The following is a 25,000-nucleotide window of genomic DNA, read 5'->3' on the forward strand; positions in this document are numbered from 1 at the left end:
TTTAACCCATTTTATGGTTTTTACTAAGAGTTTAGTAAGACACACCTGAGCTTGTTATCTATACGCTGTGGCTAATCAAGCTCATGTTAAAACCTGGATTGAGGTAAACTGCTATGCAACAGGACTCTTCTTTCCATCCCTGCAGGCTGCCGTTGACAAACAGAAATGGCAGAAAGAGCACTGTAATCCAGCAGGGAAGGAAAATAGGGTTAATTTTATAGAGAGCAGCAAAAGTTGGTTTAAAAACACGTTTGGTTTTGGGCGTCTGCGCTGAAGAAGCATTTTATATTATCTGGGAAAGTGTTGTGTCTCTCAGTAAAGATGTTGGAAACGTGTGCATACCATATTCTTAGCATTTCTAGACGTATTTTTTTCCCTTTATAAATCTCTCACTGTAAGTAGCTGCTAGACCCTAATGTTTGCTCCTCACTCCTCCCCCTCCACAGGATAGCCGTTCGGAACATGAGCGCCAGTATCTGTTCTGCCAGTTCACAGGCATGGCTGAAAACACTGAGCTCGTCAAATCACCCAGGTTGGTCCAGAGGGCGAACTCGAGACTAGACCGAGCTAATGTCCGCATGAAGAGACTCGCTAATCTCAAGACGTTTATACCTTGTATTCCATTAAGCATTAATGTCCAAGGCAGCAGTCCTTAATTGCTAGGTAACCAGCCACAGCGAGGGTATTTAGCAAAGTCGAGGGAAACAGCAGCAGGAGTATATTAATGCTATTACGAACCCCAAAAAGTGTGTAAAGATTAGATTGTATTTTGTCCTCGTAGCGTTAGGTAGTTTGAAATTTAAGTTGTTGTTTAAAATGAGTTTCAGGATTGTGGGATAGCTCTTCTAGAAACCCGATTTGGCAGTGAGAAACCATGCTGAGATTTCTGATATTGTTTATTATATTAACACCATGCCAAAAGATTGCATTTTAATTGTGTTACTCCATTGCAGTGAGTACCTGACCATGTTGATGCCTCCACCTGTAGAAGAGGAAGCGTAAGTATCAAGTTTAGGAATTTCATTATCCTCGCTCTTAGGTTTTCAAAAAAATCCATTGCGTTAAAATGTATGCTAGATAAATTGATACTAGAATATATTATAATGTGAAATATTGTATTTGCTGCTTGTACAGTTAAGGCCTGTTTTAACTTGTTATCCAATTCCCGTTTATCTCTCCCTCTCCCATTATGTCTCAGTGCAAAACCAGTGTGTCCCAGCAATGTGCTGTCCATGGCTCAGCTCAGGAACTTGCCACTTGGGGACCAAGTGAGGACCCTCATGAAGAACGGTAGGGCAGCTGCAGCATCTCTCTAGTTTCTATTTAGGGTTTATTGAAAACAAGAAAAGCTTCAGTGTTTTTAACATGGGCCTGAAACTAAACGACCAGGCAGACTAAACTGTAGCTTGGTTGAAGTACTGAATCATTGTTTCTGTGTCGTCCCATTAGTGAAAGTGATGCCGTTTGCTAACCTGATGGGTTTCCTGAGTCACGGGACCGACTCCACTGCAGTGCTGCGCTGCATACAGCAGGTGGCGATGCTGGTCCAGGGAAATTGGGTGGTTAAGAGGTAAGCCTCAAAGTGGCAAGTACTAAAAGAGGAAACGCACGTCTCTATATGAATAGCCAACTCAATAGAAAGTGTGCATGAACAGACAGATCGGGCTGTTCTAAATGACATTTTAGGTAAATCTATGAACTTGTAGTACTAGTCAAACAATATTGCATTTTAGCAGAAAGATTAATAGTATTTTAAATGGCTGTCCATACTGAATTTTATTTTTTTTACATGTGCAGTATTATATCCCTCTCCTGGTTGCAACAGTTAGCTTCCTTCTATGCTGTTTTTACCTATTTTAGGCAACCAGACCATAATGCTTTTTTTATTATTATTGTTATTTTCACCAAAAAAAAAGCAGTCTTTTGGGATCACAAGATTTTTTTCCAACATGTGTATAATGTTGATTTTTGCATGCATGTGTCACGTGTCTTGTGCACACGCATCGCAGGGTATGTTCTGTCTTCCAATTCCAGCCTGTGTTTTTTTCCACAGCGATGTTCTGTACCCAAAAGACAGCTGCAGTCCTCACAGCGGCGTGCCGGCCGAGGTGCTGTGCCGGGGAAGGGACTATGTGGTGAGAATAAGGAGATTTTCCAAGGACACAGCACTGACTGCCTGGTGGAAATGGGAACATTTCACTTCATTTCTATACATTCGTTTGACCTATAACTGCAGGCTTCAAACTTAATCTGCTTTTTACTATTTATAAAAGCAGTGTCCTACTTGTACGTGTCTATGCAGAGATGGAAGTAAGACTGCTATTGCAAAGCAGTTTGATCCAAGCTTGTAGTAAAACCTGGGATGGGTGAAACTGCTGTGCAGTGGGAGTTACATTTTCATAATGAAACCTGCTAAGTACACTGATGTACTGTCTCCTCAGATGTGGAAGTTCACGCAGGAACGATGGGTGGAGAGGAAGGCTGTGGCTGCTGTTATTAAGGTATGTGGTGGGAAATATCTTTATGTCCCTCTTTGCCAATGTCTGCTACAGAACATGCAGGGTACTGCAAGTGGTACTGATCCAGTGGGCTTGCGTAATACAGTTAGTCCAGGTGAGGCTGAGTGTGAGAGCCACAAACTGTGCCAGTCCTGTCTGCCCATTAAGTCAGCCTATGGTCACAGGATGCAAACAGCCCCAGTATTTGGAATCCTGTGGAATTGCACTGGAATTGATTCAAATGTTTATAGTGTTTCCGTTTACATGTAGAAAAGCTAGTTTTAAGAAATGTGGTAGGTTTAGGGTCTGCTCGCTGTCTAATGTGCTTTATAAGGTTGCAAGAATAGGCAGCAGAGACAGATTGAGAGCAGGTATGACATGAATGTAATTTTCCCATTGGAAGCCTGGAAGAGTCCAATGAAATATTAATGCTTTGCATCTTTTTGTTAATGTTTTTTTTTTTTTTTTGCTTGCCTCTCCTGACTGCTGCTGTTCTGCCTGCCCAGCTGCCCCCCGAGGACGTGAAGGACTTCATGGAGCAGATGTCTGTGACCCGCATTAACCGCGGCTGGGAGTTCCTGCTGCCCCACGACAGCGAGTTTATCAAGAAACACCCCGACGTGGCCCAGCGGCAGCACATGCTCTGGATGGGGATCCAGGCCAAGTGAGTGCAGGACACCAACCCTCAACTGCTGGGTGAAGCGAGACACATACCATTCCAGAGCTTATGACAGCCTGTTGTGCATTGGGTATTTGTTATTATAAGGGTGTATAACTGTGCTGCATTTGTGCATTGGCAGTCTGTGCTGATTTAATGTTGTTTGTGAGATTGGGAGGATTTTCAATAGATCCATTAGTGGTGGATTTGCACAAGTTTGCCACTGGCTGCAACACTTTCCTTCCTTGTTTTGAAGGTTAGAGAAAGTTTTTAAGCTCTCTAAGGAGGACATGATGCCAAAGAAACAGAATTCTCAACCAGGTAAGAAATACAGCGAGCTCAATAACCTGAGCTTTTAACATGCATCTATAGAGTGTATGTCCCCAAAGCTTTTGGAAGTGTGTGTGGTTTGGTGAAAGAATTGACTACACTGCAGACCCTTTTACCAACTAGAGGCCTGAAACCACTAGGGTTGTTTTTCCAAGAGTCCTGAATGTTAGATAATGGAATCTTAAGGTGTTGCTATCTGATGGCCAAAAATGAATATATTCCCCCATTCTTTTAAAACCTATCCATTAAGATCTGAAGTCAGTCAGTTTGTCAGGAGTAATGTACTTTATTCTTGGTATAACTCTGCACCTGCCCCAGTTTGAAACGGCATGTTCCTGAGCTGTAAGTGCTGTCTGTTGTGCTGGTGCAGGCTCAGTGATGGTGAGCGGAGAGCAGCTTGTGACCGCGGCGAGGGAGAAGGTGCGTGAGAACTACAGCGTTCTAGAGAGGGAGCTGCAGCAGAGGCACAGGGCAGACAGCCAGGACTTGGGCGCGGTGCGGGTCAAACAGGAGCCTCTGAGTGACGGGGAGGAGCCCATGGACACGTCCTCCGCGGGGCACAACAATGGGGCTGCCAATGGCCTGTACTCGGACGACAGCTCTCGGGACTCTGTGAACGGGCCCTGCCTCCCGCGCGCCCACACCGCCCCCACTCAGGAGCTCAGGGACTTTGTGAGCAGCATCTTCAGGAAGCACTTTGTCCTGACACTCAGCGAACTCAAGAGGCTCTTCAACTTGCACCTGGCCAGCCTGCCCCCCGGACACAGCCTGTTCAGCGGCATCTCGGACCGGCTGCTGCAGGAGGCTGTTCTCGACTCCAAGTGCAAGCAGATCCTAGTGCCTGTGAGTGCTCCTTCTAATCAAAGCAGCTTTTAACCCCTTAAGGTTTACAAGGAATTGAGCAATTGTTCAAAGGGTTTATTCTTAAAATACATTTGAGAGTGACTCGCGTATCATGAGGAGGAAACTGACAATTTTGTGCACCTCATGGCAAAAATAAGGAAGTTAGCATCCCTCGGAACACATGTCCCATGTACCTCAAAGGGTTAATGATAGTAGGGTTGCGCTGATGTGGTTTGTAAGCAAATTTAGCTAGGCAGAAGAAAAAGGAGTTCTTTTGTTTTTAACAATGATTGTTTTTTTTTTTTTTTTTTTTTGTTCTATACATCATTTATAATGTCAAATCACTCTAGTATAAATAGAATACTCTTTATAAAACCAAAGATTGCGGATGCCTTTGTAATGTACTCGCATTTATTGAAACACTGCTCTCATTCACCTCCACTGGATTCCTTCTGCTCCTGCTTCTCTCTTTTTTTTTTCCCCATCCCTTTGATCCTCCACATGCCTGCCTGTTCTTTGTTCTGCATTCTCTCTCAAGATCTGTTCTCCTAGAGATTCTCATGACTTCCCAATCATTTGATCAGGAAGCTCGCTGCCAGGGAGTGAATTAATTCTGCACATTGATATTAAATTGATCTGCAGCTGCTCATTTTAAGGGGCTAGCGGTCTCGATCCTGCAGGACTTCTTGATTCCTTAACATGAGTGTGTGCTAGAATACTGACTTGGAAGCTGTGCCTTTGTCTGCTTACTTTTGTTAGTCCTTATAATTGTAGGTATACTATTACATTTCTGTTAGTTTTTCTATTTTTTCTGTGTCTTTAGAAATCATAGTATATGGCCTTAAGCCCCTTTTACACTGGCATGCTCTACACGGTGTCATGCGGGTTGGCTATGTGATTTCGCAGTGCTTTGTGAAGAAGCAGGGTCGACCTGGGTGATAGGATCAAGTACGTAATGCGTGGATACAGTACCCCAGAAGCAGCAACGCTCGCAATGACCACCCTTTCATCTAAATTTTTCCCCCTGTGAAGAAATAGTCACGTGTATAAATTCTGGAATCAAGTTGTTCTGATTGTGTTGTTTGCATGTGCGTTGGAGTGCAGGGGTGGAAAAGACTCCCGTTGCATAGCAGTTTGATCTGTTCCTGGTTTTACTGTGAGTTTAATCCTTCACAGCTGAGGTTCCTGCCTGTACACTGTGACTAAGCAGGCTAGGATCAAAACCTGGAGTGGGTAAAACTGCTATGCAGTAGTGTTGTTTACTCATTCCCAGGAATGGAAAGTTCATAAAGTTTTGAAAAGTCTGTTGCAGTTGGCTGTTCCCTGTTGACAGAGCTGAGGTCATTCTCTATAGAGCATTCCTGGTTTACATATTAACTTGCATCTCTGGAAATGGCACCAGCTGCTTGGTGTTGTTTGTTCACGTATTCAGAAAAATGTTTTTAACGGTAATAAAGTGTGATTGAGTTATTCCTTTACTGAGAACTCTAGAATGAGTATTCTGAACTGTATTCTATTTAGTGTGGGGCTGTTTGATATGTGATGACTAAGTTATGGATGTCCTGTAGGTAGAATTTGGACAAGGGGTTATTCCCGGACTGTTGTGGCAGTCTCCTGTGCAGTCATTTCGACAGGATGCTCTGGCTGCATGCATTAGTTCTCTGCCTCCCACCGTCGCCTGTTCCCGGCTGGGATTTCTGCAGGTGAATTACTGACGATGGTGGCAGCGCCTAAAGGAAGTACTAAAAATGGGGTCGTGAACACTGTACGTTTGTTTATATGAATCTGAGCTCCATATGTAAACTGCCCTTAAGTAGGGTAAAAAAACAGTTGTGAAGGACTGAAAATTCCACCTTGATCAAGCTTAAACCCCTCTTCAGATTGATAATATATATATTTTTTATTTTTTTTACAGCTGGTATTATTTTACAGGGAAGTAGTCAGGACAGGAAGGTTTGTCTGTAATGCTTTACTTGAGACTGAAGTTATTATTAGCAGCCCACTAATCCAGCTCCCCTCTCTTCAGTTCCCTCCCCAGAACTCGGCACAAGCAGATGAACAGAAGGTTTTTGCCCTTTGGGAAATGGGAGACTCGTTTGACCAGGTAAAGAGGTTTGCATTGCTAGTGGGTTCCAGCTCCTGGGGGAGTTCACTGTTAAGGTTTCTTCAAAAGGAAGATATGTTTCTAGTCTAAGTACACTGAATGATCAACAGTATTACAATAACCTCTTAAAAAGCTGTAACTTTTTGTGAGGCTTTTTAAACCTCACAAAACAAATTGATAACGTGTGCTGGAAAAACCTAGCTTGAATTAAATTTGTTTTACAGGTATGGAAATAAGACTCCTATTTCACTGCAGATTAAGCCATTCCAGGTTGTACTTGAATAGCCACAGTGTATATGACTGTGGCCAAAAGTTTTGCATCCCCAACAATTTTAGGATTAAGACATAATTGTATAAAAAATATTTTAACAATTTTATTTAACATCATGTAATCAAAGAAAACAAAAACTGGTGTAACAAAGGTCTACCAGAAGCCATAATAGCAGTATGGTATTTCATGTTACATTTAAAAATGTCACATTTTCCTTTAGTAGATGGGAAAACTACAATGCAGTATGTAATTCAATATGTTAACGTAACATTGTTCAGCAAGTGATGCGTAATGTGATGCAGAATTAGTTCATTCTATAGGTTGATGCAAAACTTTTGGCTACAGCTCTAGGTAATAAGCTCGGTGTGTCTTGTTGAACTTGTATTAAAACAAGGATCAGACTCCTCTGCAGTAAGAGTCTTATTCCATCCCTGGGTTATTCTCTATGACGTTAAGTTTGTATTATTGTTTTAAATTAGTTTGAGTTGCACTTTTGTATCAGCAGTTCTGGGTTTTAAATTCAGTGGTCTGGGTCCCTGAATGTGTCAGCTGGTAGAAGTGCGGGCACATCATGCAGAACAGCTTCGCGTCCTGGCTGTGCAAAGTAGGCCGGTCTTCTTTGGGACTCCAAAGGGAGCATCGCATTGGCTCAGGTGCTCCTGTGGGTTAGGGAGGTAAAACCACCAGGTACTGCTTCTCACTATTGCTCGACAGCGAACTCTGCTGGCCAGGTGCCTGGAACTCGGAGCGGACACCTGCAGGGCTGGCCTTAGTCCTCCAGAGGCCAGTAGTTCGCTGACATCCGCTCTCGAGTTCCTGGGTGAAAAAGGAAGCTGGCTTGGTCATGGGATCGGAGGACGCCCACTGAACCTTCGGGTCTCCCGAGCCATGTGGGGAATTGCTGCGATGAGGAAGAAAGACATTGGGCATTCCAAACTGGGTGAAAATCACGGGGACAGTTGTAATTCGACACGACCCTAAATTAAAAAAAATTAAAAATTCAGCAGAGGCTGATTGTGTGCTCACTGTTTTAGCACCGACAGTTACTGCTGGAGATCTTCATGAAGAACTACCGCGTGCGCCGGAATCTCATCCAGGGGAAACTCAACCAAGAGTTTGGGGACAACGTCACAAAAACAGATTTAGACAGGCTGCTCAAGGTACAGTCCAGTTTTTTTTCCCGAACTACAGTGCAGGATGCAGTTTCCTTGTGAAATATTTTAAATTCCAGGATAGGCTTAATCCCACACTGCTGTGCTATGTGATTTAATTAGGTTGTAGCCAATGGTATGTAACCCCTATTGCGCAATGTGTACGTCTCAAACATACAGTTTTGAAAGACACATTTCCAATACATAAAACTCAATACGATACCATTTATTTAAGTAACGTGCTTCATGCAAAACTTGCATAGCATGGAAGCGGTCTAGTCTAACCCTTTCAGTGAAGTGAATGTCTTGCTGACTGTCCTCTCCTTTGTCTCCTCGCAGGAGTGCTGTGTGAGCTACGGTGGGATGTGGTATCTCAAAGGCACGGTCCAGTCATGACACCACACTGGAGAAGCAGGGTCAGTCTAGCATTCACCTCCACATCACAGTGGGGCGGTCCGATAGGACTTGGACCAATCGCTGCCCTCGGGCCAGAGAAGCAGGGCAGGGGTTGGGGGGGGATAAGTGCCAGTCATCAATTTAAGACCATTTCTATTGTTTAATGTATTGAGATCACATGGAGCCTGAAGGGAAAACAAAAACAGGCTTCCATCCGCAAGCATGCAGCGTGGGGCTGATCCTTAGGAAACCACGGTAAGGATGAAGATAACCAATGAGCTTTTGCTGTCAAAGTGTGGCTTGATTTTGGGGTACTCCTTAATATATTTAGTTTTTAAAGAAGAAACCGTTTCTTAGACACTAAGGGAGAACAAAAAAGTATGAAATTGTTGAACCTTGCAGAAGAACAAATCCAGAAGTTTAAAAATAATCTAAATAAACATGTATTTTTACCAAAAAAAAAAAAAAAAAAAAGTTTTGGCGTTTACTCTCATAGATATTTTCAGTTGTGATAATCCATCCAAATCATTGGGTTAACGATTATAATTAAAAGGATTTTGGCTGTACAAATATGGTAACAATAATAAAAAAAATGCAAATGCTTTATAACAGGAGGAAAGGGTTAGGGTTATCAGAAATGCTGCCAGCATGGTTGTACTGTGACTATTTTGACCCCGAAGGATGTGTGTTTTTGGAACTGTTGTAGCCAGTATGGTAAAAACAATACAAGTGAAGATTTATTTTGTTGTCTTAGCCATGGTGCTTGCGTTTTTTGTGAGTCACAGTTTGCAAGAAGTGCCTCCATCATACTGAATCTGTTGTCCTCCTGAACCCCACATGCTGTTTCAATCAATTTTGATGTGTTATCTATGGGCGTTCTGTGTTAATTTGAAATCCAGTATTGCCCCAATATATAAATTGAATTCTCTTGAAAATGTAAATGTCACATTCATTTACCCCCAAGTACACATACTAGCGAGACCTTTGGGCTGCATGCACTCTTTCAAGGCTATTGTTGTATTTTATTTTTTTTCAAATGTATGAATTAACTTGCCCGGCTGAATCAGTCTCTGCCCATTGATACATGTTGTCCACCCATGTTCTAAAGCCATGAGTCAATTTTATTGGGTTCAGTACATTGGCAGGGTAGACTGGAGTCTGCCCACTATAGCACGCTGCCGGCTGCCCCAGGAGCGAACGCTGACTGGCCTTGAAGGAGTCCATATCTGCCCCAGTCCTGCCTCCCGACTGCGACTGTGGTGTACCCTTTCCCTTCAAAGGAACAAAATACAGTATATAAAAGATTATGTACTGTAAATTCTGCTATGGTCCCAATATATCAAGAAAAGCCACATTTTAGTTTTTCGTATAACCTCTGAATTGACCCAGTTACAATCTATTAGTCCCTTAAAAGCAGCTTGCAAAATACTCTCTTTTTCCGTTCCTTTGCTACTGTAAAGCAGTCCACTTGAACTGGAAAGGATTCATAATAATCTACAGGTTCCTGGCGTGCAGCTGTGTTCTAGTGTTTTGAAACCTGCAGGCTCTTGAAGCTAAAGGTAACAAGATTAGGGTTATCTTATGTTTTGGTTTATGTACTATAAGATTAATAAAATAAGCAAGTACCTTAACAGTTTGGAATTGTTTTTTTTTTTTTTTTTAACAATGTGTTTTGGTGTGTATTTGAATTGTGATTTTGATCTGGGTGTCTCTTGTAATTTGAGGGAAAGTGTTTTTGTATGTGTAATGTTTATTATTCCAGGTGTTTTTATAGTATATATTGGTTTTGGCAATAGCACTCCACTCCTAGCCCAACTTTTAAAATCTTCTTATTTGTTTACATGTTTCAAGGTCACTTATTTTTTGTGTTGCATATTTACCCCCCCCCCCCCAGTAATATCGCTCAACTGACCTGCCATGCTGCCTTTGAACCCAACAGGGAGAGGTTTGTACAGCTGACTCACTGACTGACAGCACTTAACCAAGTAGAACAGTGATTGTGGCAGAAATATGATTTGCAGCCTCACTGTGTCTCTTAGCTCTGTTTTATAAGTCAGGGAAACTCAACGTGATAGAAAACAATAAGGAAATATTTTTTATATTTTGATTGAGAGAATGGCTTGTTTCATGTACACAAGGGAAATTTGGCAGGATTTCTTATTTGATGTTTTCAGAGTTTTGTACACCATATGTACTTATTTGATAGCTGACTTGTCATTTTAAGGTATGTTTAAAACCTAATGTAAAGTTTAGTTAATTTAAATAAAGAAGTGAGGTGTAGTCCTGGCATTGTGGGAGCACTTCTCTAAGGGACAGGGGCCTGCTTGAGAATTGGATAAACATGTTTGGTGGTTTTCAATCCAGCTGTCATCTTTTTAAAACAGATTTGTGTGTGTGTGTGTGTATACAACCACCTGTACATACACTGTATATTTTAGTTGGAGGGGCTAGCTAGCAAATTAAACTGGTGGGTATTACATCATACCACTTCATAGAGGAAATTTGAGCTTCAGTCCAGTTTACTGCACAGTTTTGTTTAAGATTTCTGTATTGCACGGCCTTGCTCAGTTAATGTTTAAGCACTGCTCCAGACTGCAGTCCAGTTCAATCAGCGCAGATCTCTTGAGTGGTGATGCTGAATCCAAGACTCAAGCTCGAGCACAAGCACTGTCAGCAGAAGCCAACTTCAATTAGCAGCATTGGCTTCTGCACAGCTTTACACTGTGGTTGTCGCCAGTCTCCTGGTATAACACATGGTCCTGAGAAGCAGGCATCTGTCTGGAACCTCATTTTAGCACAGAAGCTAAGATGATGCCAGACTGAGCACACAACCTGATGACTAAATTATGTTACAGAATTGGTATGCTATGATTATTTAAGAATCAGCTTTTAAATGCCATCTCCTGGTGCTGCTTATTTTTTTGTTGTGATGTGCTGTGTTATTTCTTCTTTAAGATGCTGAGATTTCATTAATGCTTTTTTAGTGTTTCATTTACTCTTGTCATGTTGATATATTTCACTGTAATGGTGCAACACTTCTCTGGGATCTAGTTCAGATTAATACACAACTTGCACAATTAACTTTTATTGGTTTTATAACTGATAGGTTGTGAACACCCCGGTGTCAATACATTACATTAACTTTAAAGCGTAATAGTTACTTTGATGTCCTCTTCACATGCTTGTCAAAATAAACTACAGAGAAACACCATTAACCCACTTAAAAGTTTACATACATAGACAAGTGAAAAAAAATAAAAATACATTTCTGAATTATTTGTACTTAAATTATTAAACAAATCAAAAAATCTAATAAACTTTAATCCATAAAGTATCTATAAAGAAAAAAAAACTAGATTTAATTAACAATAACAAAATCTATTTCAAATTCAAGGCTATATATATATATATTCTCATTCAAGAGTTTTTACTGTCCATACAACTGAAGTCTGTATCTTTAAGCCCATGTAACCCCAGACAACTTTTCAAGCAACACTGTAGGGGACATTTTTTGTGCAATTTGTGGCTTGAACTGCTGGTAACAATTACTTGATATGTTGCTGCATGTTCCATGGGCTTCAGGATAGTTAGATTTATACATGATGACCCCCATCTTATCACTGCATGACACTGAAAAAACAGACTATATGTTGAGTCTGCCCAGACAGCAACAAAGTTGCGCTTTGATATGCGGTCATTATACAGCAATGGTGCTGACATTGTTAACGCCATTATAAAAACATGTTCAACAGAAACCGCTGGATGGAAACAGGCAATGGAATAGGACTGTCCACAAGGTGGCAGACAGACAGAAGGCTTATTGTTACCTGAGCAATTATAAAACTTGATCCATTTCCTGAACGGGACAGAAAATACTATGGAGAGTGAGGATATTCAACTTTTTTTTCACCTTGAGCCTTTACCTTCAGCCCTACCCCTAGCTCCATGCGGGCACCAGCAGCACCCAACTGGAACGGATTCTGCATCGCTGGATGTGTACGTGATGGTCCTGAGTCACCTCCACCATTATGGACCTGGCGTTTTATTAAAACAGACAACAACCAGCATTGTTGATCCGAGGACAGGGAACAGGAAGAAGTAATTCGGCTTTTTTTTAAACTATTGCCCGACAAAGACAAGCAGCAGAGGCTGCAGTTACTACATGAACTTGAAAACAGCACAAGAGCATTGAAGGAATAATCACCTAGTCTTGCCCATACCAGCCCCATCTGGGCAAATCATAAACAGATTACATTCACAGTGCACAAGAAGAAGCGTTGGCAGGCAGCACAGCTACATATTAGCTTTCACCTGCTCTGTAAAACACTAGCGATGAGAATACTGAACACACTGCTGTACCTCAGTCAGAAACAGCAAAAAAAAATTAAAAAGCAGTCTATTAAATAGTTAACAGGTGGGTTTTTTCACTTGTGTGGAAGCAAGTATCCTCCATCTCCCCTATGCATCTACTTTTAGTAGAAAGTAGGAGTGTTGTAACATTAATACATGCTAAGACACATTGTAGCACATCATTATACACACACACACACACACACAATTATGTAACTGTACAATTATGTAAGTGGAACCAACATTGTAAGGCTGATTTATCAACTCCGCTTTTAGTTCTCAACAATATGACTTCAGAAGGATTCCATGGCTGTGATGAGGAGGACAGAAGTAGCACATTCTCACTTGGATGTAGTTTCTACCCAGACAGCTAGTGGAGATCAGTTTTTCTACAGAACTTACTACAGTAAGCAAGTGCTAGTTTTTACATGAACAATTAGTATTTACAGTCCAAATGAACATAAATGGCAGTTCTGTGTCTTGTTATATGACAAACTGGTTATGCTATAAAGCAGAACTGCATTTGGAATTTAACACATATCTCCATACTCATCATGTATACTATCTACAGCTTAATGTCAAAAATATATATAGTCACATTATAATGAAATACGAGTATTTCAAAATCTAATAAACAGCCCCACCGTGCTACAGGATAAGGTGCTATAGATTTATTTTTTTCCAAAAACTGAATCACATAAAGAGATGTGTGTACCAAACTGAAGGAGCTTGAGTTGCTGTATTAAATTAAGAAACACATGCCCAACTCTGCTACGAAGCTCAGAACGTGCCTGACTGGCTAAAACAGAAAACAAAATGAACCATTATAGTATAATGTTCTGGTGCAGCACTTGTCAATGTGTTTTTGAACATTTTTCGATGTAGAATTCGATCGTGTAACACAAACTGTTCTAGAAGGACCACAAACTATAAGGATTAACGGACAAAAGGGTTAAGACAGTCTGGCTGGAGAGTTGGATGAACCAACTTCCAAAAAGTTATTTGCAAAAGCATTATTAACAGCAGTCCTGCATCCCCAATAATTAAAGTGCTTTAAATAAGTACTAAATAAGAAATATTGCGATAAAGATAATTGCAATTACACTTTGCTAAAATTGCAAAATTATATCTATATTTTTTTTCTTTATATTTGGTACTTCTATGATGACACTCCAAGAATGGCAGCACTGTTATTAGACTATAATCTCAGCCACAGGAATAGGAAATTAAATGCAGTAGTCATTTGCCAATTCACAGCAAGAACTAAACTCGGTTTATCCTAAAAAAAAAAAAAAAATAGGTCAATGACAAACTAGTAAAGGAAACGAGGGGGGAAAAAAATCAGTTCAGGATGTTGGGGTATCCTGAATTTTGTCTCATCTGTCTGTGGAAAGAAAGAGCGATCACAGCATAAAGAGAAGACAACAATGTCATGGTATGTTTTACAAACAGCTGTATGACTTTCTGATTATCTATGAACCCCTTCACTGATGCAGTACAAACTGCATTCTGTGTCTTCAGAACAAAAACAGAAATTAAACACATTGCTTTTCATCCCAGGACTGGCCTGCCCATCTCTACCTCCCGGAAAAACCAAGTACAATGCTGCTACCCTGTCTCGAAGCTGAACCTTCTGCCTCGTCTATCTAGTCTCACTGGGTTTGTGAAGAAATTTATTCTTCTCTCGCTGGTGCTCGCTGATGTCCTCTCTTGTTTTTTTGATGCAGGTGAAGATTTCCTTGAAGAGGGCTTTGTACTCTGGCTGCTGGCTATCAGGGGTCGAGGGCTGGCTCCAGGGAAGGCTGTCGCTGGGCGAGGGCAGGGCGAGGGCGACGTTGCTTCGGGAGTAGCGCTGGGAAGTCTGCACGGCCTTGCTGTGGCCGTCGTTCAGCTGGCACTTGCGCAGCAGTTCCTCGTACTTCAACTGGAGGGCGCTGTACTGGGCGTCCACCTCGTTCAGGAGGGAGATGCCCCTCTGTTTGACCGACTCAGAGCGGCGGATGCAGGTCTGCTCGTGCCCTTTGAGAATCTCCTTCTCGCTGGTGCTCTTCAGACTGGTCTCGCTGCTGCTCCGTTTCAACAACCGCTTGTCGATTTCCGGGACCTCCTTCTCCTCTGCTGGGTCCGGAACTCCCTCTCCTGTCTCCCGCTCCAGCAAGGACTCCCGGAAGGAGGTCAGGAAGGACTCGGGCACCAGCTTCTCCACACGGCTCACAAAGGCAGAATCGGACTTGCACATCTGCCGCAGCTCGTCCACATCACTCTCCAGCTCTTGAACCCGGGCCCGGCAGGAGTTCAGCTCAGCGATGCGCTGCTCCAGGTCTCTGTTCTCCAGGGAGATCAGCTCCATCTCCTGCTCCACGGCCATCCGCTTCCCCCGCTCCGCGCTCAGCTGGCCCTGCAGTGCCACCACCGTCCTCTTGAGGGCAGCATTCACCTCCTGCGCCTGGGTTAGCTCGCTGGACTCCGACGTGATCTTCTCAGCAAACACATGGTCATGTACAAAGTACCTGGGAACGGTAAGAGAAAAAGGAGAATAATCAGCAGCCTTTTCTCTTTAGTTAAAAGGGTTCCCACTTGTAAACTAAATTAATAACAAACAAACAAAAAAAAAACACCAACCTTTCTGTGGTGTACTTTACATAATAATTCAAAATAATATTACTGTAAAATATATACAATACATTTACTGGACCAGTACCCCTCCCCTGTCCTTCTTTTCATTGTAACCTCAGTCACAGCATGATCATTAGAATAGTGAGAATTCACACTTCCTTTATAACACTTTCTTAGTTAATTAGAGGAGATTCATTATATATATAAACAAACACTGCATATATAACATTCATTTAAATTGCAATATATAAGTAAGCCGATGGTACTGACTTGCGCAGGTCGTACAGCTCCTTCAGGCAGGACAGGCTCTGGGCAGTGCTGGAACGCCGCTGCTCAGCCAGCTCCCTATTCAGACAGCCCCCCTGGCTCGGCTGCTTCATCTCCTCCACCTGCCGCTGCAGCTCACCCACCTGAGCCTGCAGCCCCTCGATCGTCTCCACCAGCCTGGGAGAGGGAGGGGGGCAGCAGGCATGACACAGCAACAGCGATTGTGATAATGCACGTCAAGCACAGTCAGATTATATAACATTCCTATATCCATGTTGTCTTTAGATAATGGGGGCTTGCTAATGAGTGCACACATAGCATACACAGGTTCTATATTATTTAATAAAACCTGCATGGGTGGTTCAACTCATTGCCTCCTGTCACCCTTTAAAACAAGAAATACTCAAACTAAGGAAAACACTATTAACATGGGGAAGATTTACACTATAAAATGCTTGTTCAAATTTGCTGTCGTCTACTATGCTACTGCTCCAACACGCTCCTTGAGTAGACTTGCTGAGGTGATTACAGTAGATCACGTGATTCGTGTATTAACTCCACACAATGGCACTGTAAAGATTTGACTATCCAGCCGTGAGCTATCAGTCTGCAGTCTCAGCCAGCCCTGATTGTGAATCCTAGTCTGGGGACAGAATTGTGACCTCCACCTGCCCCTGCACCACAGTGCTGATTGCGGAGTGAGGAGAGCACCTTGGATTCGAAACAGTGTTAGAAGTAGCAGCCACACATAGACAGGTTCTTAAAAAATCTTCAAACTAAATTACAGCTTGGGTAATCATTGATTCTGTGTGCATGAACTTAATTCAAATAATACATTTTGATGAGCATTCTTTTAAAGAAAGTGTCGGGTTGGAAATACCCTGCAGGTTTGCAACAGCCCCCTAACCCTTCCACTCACCCGGTGGTCTTCTGCTGCGACGCCCGGCTGTCCAGAACCAGCTTCTGATTGGCCAGCTCCAGCTCTCTGGCTGTGGCATCAAGCTGCTCATAGACCTTGGCATGCTGCTCATTCATCTGCCGCAGAAGATCCACCTGCTTGGTGAGGTGCTGCAGAGAAAGAGAGGGAGAGAAACGAATGACCCAGGGAGGGAGGCTGCATTCTATATAAAGCCATATGGTTCTGACACCTAAAGTGTGAAAAATACTGATAGGATAAAGCCATGCATAATACTATAGAAAAAACATCCCATACTTAAATTACAAATATTTTGGTAATTTATATGCAGTAATCTGTAGTGCCGAAAGCACCGTATTAAATGGGCTATATTCAAGGCAAGCTGTCAGCAAAGAGCATGCAGTGATAAATCATATTCAAGTTTCTGCATGCAAACCAACCCTTGTGTCAAAGGTCTACAGAATATTAAAATCCCCGTTGCACCTACAGTACAATACTGGATCGCTAAAGAAATATCTGCATTCAAATAACAAGCTTTCCAGAGGCCCACAGTCAAACATTCCTCTGTATGTCTACAGCCTTCTCCCAGCCAGGTGCTACAGAGAGGCAAGCTTCAAACTACGGTGCACCCAGTGACCTTGTTATGATAAACCTGCAGTTTCCCAGCCCTGCTACGAGATGACAGAACCTGGGCAGGTTTGAAGCTAGCATGCTGGAGGTTGTTTCTACATTGAAGCAGAGCCATGGTCATTCAGGAGAATGATTTCTGGGCTCTAATTTGGGCTAAATGAAAAATGATTGTATTAAACTAACTGCACAAAAAGGCACCGGATCAAAAGACAAGTTCAACAAACAAAGACAGGAAATCAGCTTGCTAATGCTCTCATTTCAAACAGCCATCATTGTAGATTTCCTTTTCATTTAATCTCTTCAGAAATCGCTATCAGTGTAATCTAGTAATATCAAAGTGATTAAAATGGTTACTGCAAAAACTCGAACACGGCTGCATTCTATCGAGATTTCTGCAACCTGGATACTGTAGCTCCTATACTAAGCTCAAGTGACTGCATGCTTCCTTTACAAATTGGTAGTTTTTCAAACAAAGCAAAACTTGATATGAGGACTCTGTGAGAGTCATAACAGTCAAAACACTGTGAAACCTGATAATTCCTCATCGCTGCTGTGTTATCAGCGGTACAAAGATCATATTTCTAGAGGATGTATCTTGTTACACAAGAGCTTGTAACTACAGTTGTATGTGTATACATACACACTGTACCAGGGCACCTAATAGTTATGAGAGATAAGTACTGTAGGCTTTTATCAATTCTATTGAAACATCTGGGAAGCTGTGGTCTATCAAGCACACACAGTCTGTAAAATGGCTGCATGCTCCCATTGCAGCTGTGCTAATGCCAATCTGATTTGGAAAGTGTTTGTCCAGATACTGTACAGAGAGTCAGGGCTGGGGTCAATTCCCCCTTTTCAATTCCAAATTCCATTTCCAATTCCTTTCTAAAATCAATTTCTATTCCTTCAAAAGGAATTGGATGAATTGACCCCCCCCCCCCCCCAGCCCTGCTTAGGGCTGCCAGGAAATAAGGCACTTCTTTACCAAAACATATTTGAGTACATTTCTGCAGGGTGAATTATGTCTGAATGGAAAGCGTTCAGGTGCAAAAATAATAAAAGGAAAAACAGTAACAAAAAGTAATTTTGTGTGCCTAAACCTTTAAACCAACAAAGGGCCATAACAAAACAATGGCTGCATAATATAGGAACGATACATGCACTCAGTAGAATATTATGTGTGACTATACAGCACGTCAACAACAGGATGGCACACAAAGTTAACATGCTTTCTATTGAAACAGTTATATATTCATTTGCATTACAGTTCCCCTTTAACTAAGGATTTATCCTCAGCTCTTCAATCAAATCAGCCCAACCCATCCCCAGAACCCTGATCCACAAAACCACCACGTCAGCAGCACCACATTCCTGTCACTTGGTTTACATTACGAGACGCTGTCGAATAGCAAGGAGAACAGGTGGGAGGCGATGGGGTGGGGCTGGGGGGTTGGAAGGGGTGGGAGTTCTTTAATATTCTCCGAGATCTTAACGGAAGGTCAAAAAAATATTAAATATCTGCAAGGAGTAATGGGTAGATTTCCTGGTTTAGCAGCCGACCTGTGGAGCTTAACGAGATCAGAAAAATCAGAAGCAATCTACAACTTCCTGGGTTCAAAGTCTCTGTCACGCTTAACCTGTCAGGCTTAACCTACTTTCCTGGGACGGCTGACGGAAGGGATTAAAAGGAGAGCCGGCATTTTTAGCCTGACCCTAGCTAATGCTGTGGGCATCAGTGTGTATTACAGTACGCAATACACTACAGCAGTGTACAGTATAGCCATCAAAATACAGCAAGACCTTGACCAGAAGCACACAGTATAAGTTAGTTCCTTTCAAACTCCAGACAAGAAGCAGGAAGCTGCACTTGATTGATCCAGACACTGGAGGGGCATGGCCGTATGAGCAAAGATATAGTCATCAACTTCACAAAGCATAGTTTAGAAGCTTATACTCCCTTTGTCATGGTGTGCCTGAAAGTAGCTAAGAAATAAATAAATACATGTACATGAACACACAGTACAGTAAATATAATTTTAAAAGAAACCAAACTGAACTATTCGTTACCTCGATTTCCTGCAGCTGCTCCTGATTGGTTGAGTACATCTGCTGAAGCCCCTCTTCCAACTCTCTGTTTCGGTCCAATAGAGTTTTTCCGAGCTCGGCAGCCAGGTGCAAATCTGCAACAAACAATGCAATATTATCAAACATACTACTGTTGTGGCAGACAAGGTGTACTGTTGGGAAGCAGATGGAGAAGCCCACTCTGCAATTAATTAAAAAACAAACGATGCACCAGGGGCAGCATTTCCTGTCCCTCTGCATCACCGGTATTTCACCTCAGACACACCCCACCCTACTGCCACCCCCACCAAAAAAAACATTAGTCCTTTCTCACATTAAAAAAAAAAAAGGTAGTGCAAAACATACAGTTTCAGGTGACTGGGAATCACTGTCTGTCTGTCTGTCTGTCTGTCTGTCTTGCACTGTATTACAATGCACTACACCTAATCTCAAGGTTTTACAAGGCAGCAAGTCTGCACTAGAAGACTAGCCCTCTCATGTTAAACATCATTCCCCGTGCTAAGGAATTTATCTGAGGGATGAAACGGATTGCTCAGATATCAAAGCCTGGTACTGTTGAGTGGAGGGTGTTAGAATAGCTGTTGCAGCAGTTACAGAAGTCATGAAAGAAGCCCACAGTATTCATGCCATTGAAACCTTGGCTCTCCCTGCTGCCGAGCACGCGAAGGGACTTGCTGTACAAGGCTCTGTTCAACTAGCAACTGCTCAGCAACGTGAGTGATCACACCCACCAAACACGCCACAGCGGCAAAAACACCAAGTCTAGTTAATCAGGGATTTGCCCCATCAGCTAAATGTTCCTACAATGCAGTAGGATTGCTGGAGCTTTTAAGCGAAAGGATTAATAAAAAAATTAAAAAAAAACCTTATTTACAAGTTAACAACAACTTCCTTGTAATCCTACTTACCACAACCTCCTGCGACACGTTTGCAAACTTTCTGGTTTATTTGATCAGGACAGCATACCAATGTACAGTATGAGATGTCCATTCAAAGTGAAAGCACCAATGGGGCATTTCTCAAAAGACGATTCAAAATGCAAGTGTGACATTCTGGAAATATGGAAGCACCCACAACTGTATATGCACCTTGCTGACCCAAACATAAAATAAGCCTACATATTGGATTCACAAGCGTAACAAAGCAAAGCAATGGTGGCTGCTTTGCATAGCACTGCTAGTGAGGGTACGCTAATCTTTATTCTTCAACCTTTTTTTCTAATGAATTGCTTTCACCCTTTAATTGGATTTTAGAAGGTCTTGGCAAAACCAAAAGGCTGAGGCAAGCTTTTACTTTTATTATGGTGAGCCACCACATGGAAGATAATTTAAATCAGGCTCTCAGTTGATCCAAGATCTTGTTATTAATATAATATGCTGGTGCCTGGTATATGTTGCCCTGCAAACAGATTACCAGCATTCTTTCAAAGTTAAGCTGTAACCGAGATCAAGTTACTGTAAAGATACATAAAGGTAGTGAAAACCTTAAAAGCAGAAGTACACAACTATCCATAATGTACTATTAGGATTGGAACATGAAAATGCATCACTTTTAAAAGCTAGAATAAGCCTTTTAAAATCAGTCTGGGCTAACCCTTGAAAAGCTCCTGATTATCATCAATCATCAGAAGGGGATCACAAGAACAGGATCGCACCCACTTTAATTAATAACTTCAGTTAGGAATGACTCTCAAAATAAATCTACAAACTACATTAGCATAGAATAACGTAAATACAATGATTATTATGAGTTTATTTTACACCTTGCAAAGCCATCATAGAAACATAATCTTCAGCTGACCAGCGGCAGAAGGAACAAACCACTTTAATACACAAAAAATGAGGCTGTCGTGATTGGTCATTGTTTATAGGACGCAACATCCCACTGATGTGCCACTGTATACCGAAGTTAACATCAGAAACTGAAAATAAACCGGGCAGGAGCAGACAAGTTCACAGTATGTGCATGTGCATGGTCACGGACTTTGATGGCAGTAAATAACCTGTACGATCAGCAAGTGCCTTCCGAACTCCCAAAACAAATTTTGAAGAGAACGTGGAACAGAGATGTTATGAGATACAGTAAATAATAACAACAACAATACAGGAAAAATTACTTCTGCCTCAGGCCAGTCTTGACAGTTGATCCCATCACAAGACTGCGTTTACATCACAGCTGCTTCAGAACCTCGAGAACTACTCCAATGTAAAAATGAAATCAACAGATCTACATCGCTAATACTAACATGGGTTCAGATTTCATTCCATCTACTCTCAAACTTAAACCAGTTTTGGGAGATGAAATTCCTGTTTATCTTAGAGCATTGCAAATATAATGCACACACAATGCGCACTGTACTCGCTAACTCTCTGGAAGTGACAGAAATTAAATAGAGCCACGCACCGGTCATCGGAAGACCATTGCTACCACATATTAACCCTAGGTCTACAGACTTGACCAAAACTGTATTCTTGTGTCCCGCATCACAGCTGACAGTCTTTGATTATTGATAGGGCAACCTGTCTAGTGCCAGAGAGGTCTACAAAGGACTTTAGATAATTTCACTCCAGCAGACTCACTCAAGCTCAAAGGCTTTACATGCGATTTGACCTACAGCCTAAAAAAATGACCTCCAACAACCATGGAACCACACTGTGCTGCTGGCTGCCTGTTTGAGAACGGATGTAAAAATAATGACAGTCTAGTCTTAGACTGAGATAGGAGATATTCCACGACAGCAGAAACGTTTCTGCAGCAATGGATTGGTCTTTGTAGTTTTTAGAAGTGATCTGGTCCCTAGAGTTTTCACTGGAACCAGATTATTTTTAAAAAGGTGAATAATAAACTGCCTGTCTATCTAAATGGTCTGTTCCAGGAGTTTAATTATGTTTATTCCTTAAGAAATGTTGGTGATTACTAATGTAAGTATTTCAAAATACCAACAGTGAGTACCACTACCCTTTCAGACTGGAATAAACTAGGAATAAACTGGCCACAGAACTCAGATCCACAGCACCATTCTAAGAGATTGTTATTTGATCATTTGAACCAGTCTTGTGACTGATGTGATGTTAGCTGAATACAATAATATATGGATTGTGAAACTGTGTGCTCACTTTATGCTTGTGTGTAACTGTAAAAAAAAAAAAAACGATTCGATTCAAGCAAGGGCAGTTTCGTTTATTTAAATTACAATTCTAAACTTTTCATATTTGTTCCAAAATGTATCTTGCTCACTCTACTCCTTGCAACATCTAAAACAACGAAGACTGTGGACCGTGAAGGCGGCCAAATGCGTGTTAACCTGATTACATTAAGTTCTACTCCAGCTTCCACTGTAAATAAATTTAGCAGGTAGAATCTGAACATTAATTTTTGCACCTTTTAACGTTTTCAAATGCAAGCACAGCTGTAAAGTTCCCCATTGTTTTTACAATTGACAGTCACTTAAATATGTTTTTTGCGTAAATAAAGAGATAACGGTGTACAATTAAGCCGCAATTAAGCCGCAATTAAACAAAATGTAATGTTATTTGAAACGCTTTTTTTGTTTATGGACTACTAGACAAACTTCAACACCCTGCGGGACAAACATAATCAATAATAATAATAATAATAATAATAATGTCATATGTTAAATATATCTAGAAATTTAAGTGACGTATTCTAATATTAAATAGTGTTACCGCTAAAACATTTAATATGTTAATATTAACGACCTCTGATATGTTTCAGTCAAGTATTGTGTGAGATGCTCTCTAGTGCTGCCTCAGTCAGCACGGGAGGGACACCGGGGCAGCATCCCTTGAGTTAACCGCTTACCATGCTCCAAATCCTGATGATCATACCAAGGTTCGTCCTCGCTGATCTCAAATTCCTCTTCTACCATCATATCGGTAAGCATTTTTTGGTGAAACGCGGCTAATGTTATATTCCAGTGGCCAGGGAGAAGGTGTGTTTTTTTTTTAAAGCTGTAATAGTCCCTTCGCGTCGCCTCTCCCAGTGCTGATAATCTAACACTTGCCTCCGCTAGAGACTGGGAGTGAACTCATAATGTTTATGCGAGTTTACAGGCTGCAGCAACGTGGCACTCACACTCCCAGTATTATGTAAATTAGGTGTGTGACGTAAACCTTCAAAACGATCATTCTAACAGAGGCGGCGTACGCAACGCAGCACTTTGTCCAATCCTCGCAGGTCATGGGAGGAGTCTATCGTCAAGCCGCACTCATTTCCGCGTGGAAGGAGAGATGCAGTCCATTATCAGAAAAAAACAAACAAACAAGAAAACATAGTCGTATGTTGTGAATGTAAGCAGTTTACATCAAAACTGCATTGCTGTTAATTGCGTTTGAATAGGTAACAATACATTATTTCACATTTCTTTTGCTGATTTTTTTCAATGTTTTGCAAAATGTTGTAACTAGATAGTAAAAAAAATGCAGTAAACGGTACAACCCTAACAGGTTTGTATTTGAAATGCACTTAACGTAAATACATGATTTATAAACTTATTGCTTTTCCTAGTTCATTTAACATTTCAGATGGGCGATCAGTTTTTAAACCAATACAGCTATTGCTTGTTCTAACTTATAGACTACAGAGTTACAGCACGAAAGGGTAGGGCTCTTGCATTAGTGATACTGTATTTCACATCCTTGTTGTCTCTTATTTATTTGCACAGATCTCCAGTTTATTAATAACATTGCAATACAGGCAGGAAAAAAAAAAACTCGCAGGTTGAGGCATTGCAGCTTCAGCCTTTCTGTGTGCTAAAAATGAAATTCTTGAACTTTATTGCATTACAAGGGATGGCATTTGCATTTTTATGCATGTATTTATATGCGTATTTCACCAGGAGAGGATCCATTGAGATGTGCTATCTCGTTCAAAACAAGGAACTAATGCATCCTGGCTCCTGGGATTCAGCTTCACTAGCCTTGTGGTCGCTCTCTCAGTGCGCAACATAAGATCCCAAACACTGGACTTTGATGAAGCTGCTGGCTCAGCAGAAATGAACTGGTAGATCATTTCGTCAGTACTGTAAAACACAGCCTGTTCAGTCACACTGCAGCTTCCTTTTATTCTTGTTAAATATTTCAACCATAAACATTCAGTTTTTAACAGTTACTTTTTTCCAAAAACTAAATGTTATAAAGTTCTTTGAGTAATCTCTGAATATTTATTTTTCTGTTCTCTCCATTTGTGTGGCTCTGCAGTTCATGAAATCCAGGCTGAGACAGAGCCCAAGTCCTGCTAGCGACAGTATGAGGCGGGTCATGTTCGGAATCCACAACAACGCCCTGGCCTATGCCATGACCACACTGGGCGCTGGGATGATGAACAGCATTTTCAGCTTCTACTATGTCAAGCTGTTTTTGAACAAGTACAAAATCTCAGAGGGAGCTTTCCACCAATCACAAGTATGCATTATTGATTTTTGGTTATTTTTTTTTTACATTACAGTTGTTAAAGTTTGGTGATGTTGCGTGGTACTAGGTACTGCAAAAAAATTGCACCCAGATAAAGAGTGCTAATTCACTGCACCTGTCTGTTCAGGTCTAGGAAAGATACAGTCCACTCAAAACTCTACAGTACACAACATAACTCCCATTATAAATGAATCTTAAAAGATATAATACTATCATTTTAATTTTGCAGTACTTTTACTTACAAAAAGGAGCAAAACAATAAAACAAGGAAATAGTGGTATGTGTCTCATTTTGCAAGCCTTTTTGTCACATACTGTACCACTGGTGTGGTTTGTTTTTGAAATAACAACTTGCATGTTTATCCCATGGGATCTAAGGGTAGTCTTGTATTCACATGAGAGGCCTGGAGTCTTATTTACATCTTGTCACATGGGTATACAGCTGCAGCAAACA

General features: G+C 41.4%; 2 protein-coding genes and 1 long non-coding RNA gene across 3 annotated transcripts; 2 read left to right on the forward strand and 1 right to left on the reverse strand.

The window, feature by feature from the left end:
* Positions 1 to 334: 334 nt before the first annotated feature.
* On the forward strand, positions 335 to 9,882 carry LOC121301429 (DNA-directed RNA polymerase III subunit RPC5-like). Its single transcript, XM_041230820.1, has 12 exons — positions 335 to 532; positions 954 to 998; positions 1,199 to 1,290; positions 1,450 to 1,570; positions 2,054 to 2,135; positions 2,442 to 2,501; positions 3,005 to 3,162; positions 3,413 to 3,477; positions 3,857 to 4,329; positions 6,356 to 6,433; positions 7,739 to 7,864; positions 8,195 to 9,882. The coding sequence occupies exons 1-12, from the start codon at positions 498 to 500 to the stop codon at positions 8,249 to 8,251; spliced, it is 1,392 nt and encodes a 463-aa protein (XP_041086754.1). The 5' UTR covers positions 335 to 497; the 3' UTR covers positions 8,252 to 9,882.
* An 85-nt stretch (positions 9,883 to 9,967) lies between these two features.
* On the reverse strand, positions 9,968 to 23,200 carry LOC121301430 (cerebellar degeneration-related protein 2-like). The gene is made up of 5 exons (XM_041230821.1): positions 22,938 to 23,200; positions 19,098 to 19,210; positions 16,404 to 16,552; positions 15,488 to 15,661; positions 9,968 to 15,111 (listed from the first exon to the last, which is right to left on the reverse strand). The coding sequence occupies exons 1-5, from the start codon at positions 23,017 to 23,019 to the stop codon at positions 14,244 to 14,246; spliced, it is 1,386 nt and encodes a 461-aa protein (XP_041086755.1). The 5' UTR covers positions 23,020 to 23,200; the 3' UTR covers positions 9,968 to 14,243.
* A 137-nt stretch (positions 23,201 to 23,337) lies between these two features.
* LOC121301658 lies at positions 23,338 to 24,534 on the forward strand. Its single transcript, XR_005947639.1, has 3 exons — positions 23,338 to 23,474; positions 23,974 to 24,137; positions 24,335 to 24,534. It is a non-coding gene; the product is annotated as an uncharacterized LOC121301658 (long non-coding RNA).
* Positions 24,535 to 25,000: the final 466 nt, after the last annotated feature.

This window comes from Polyodon spathula, chromosome 27 (assembly GCF_017654505.1).
Source record: "Polyodon spathula isolate WHYD16114869_AA chromosome 27, ASM1765450v1, whole genome shotgun sequence".
NCBI lineage: Eukaryota > Metazoa > Chordata > Actinopteri > Acipenseriformes > Polyodontidae > Polyodon > Polyodon spathula.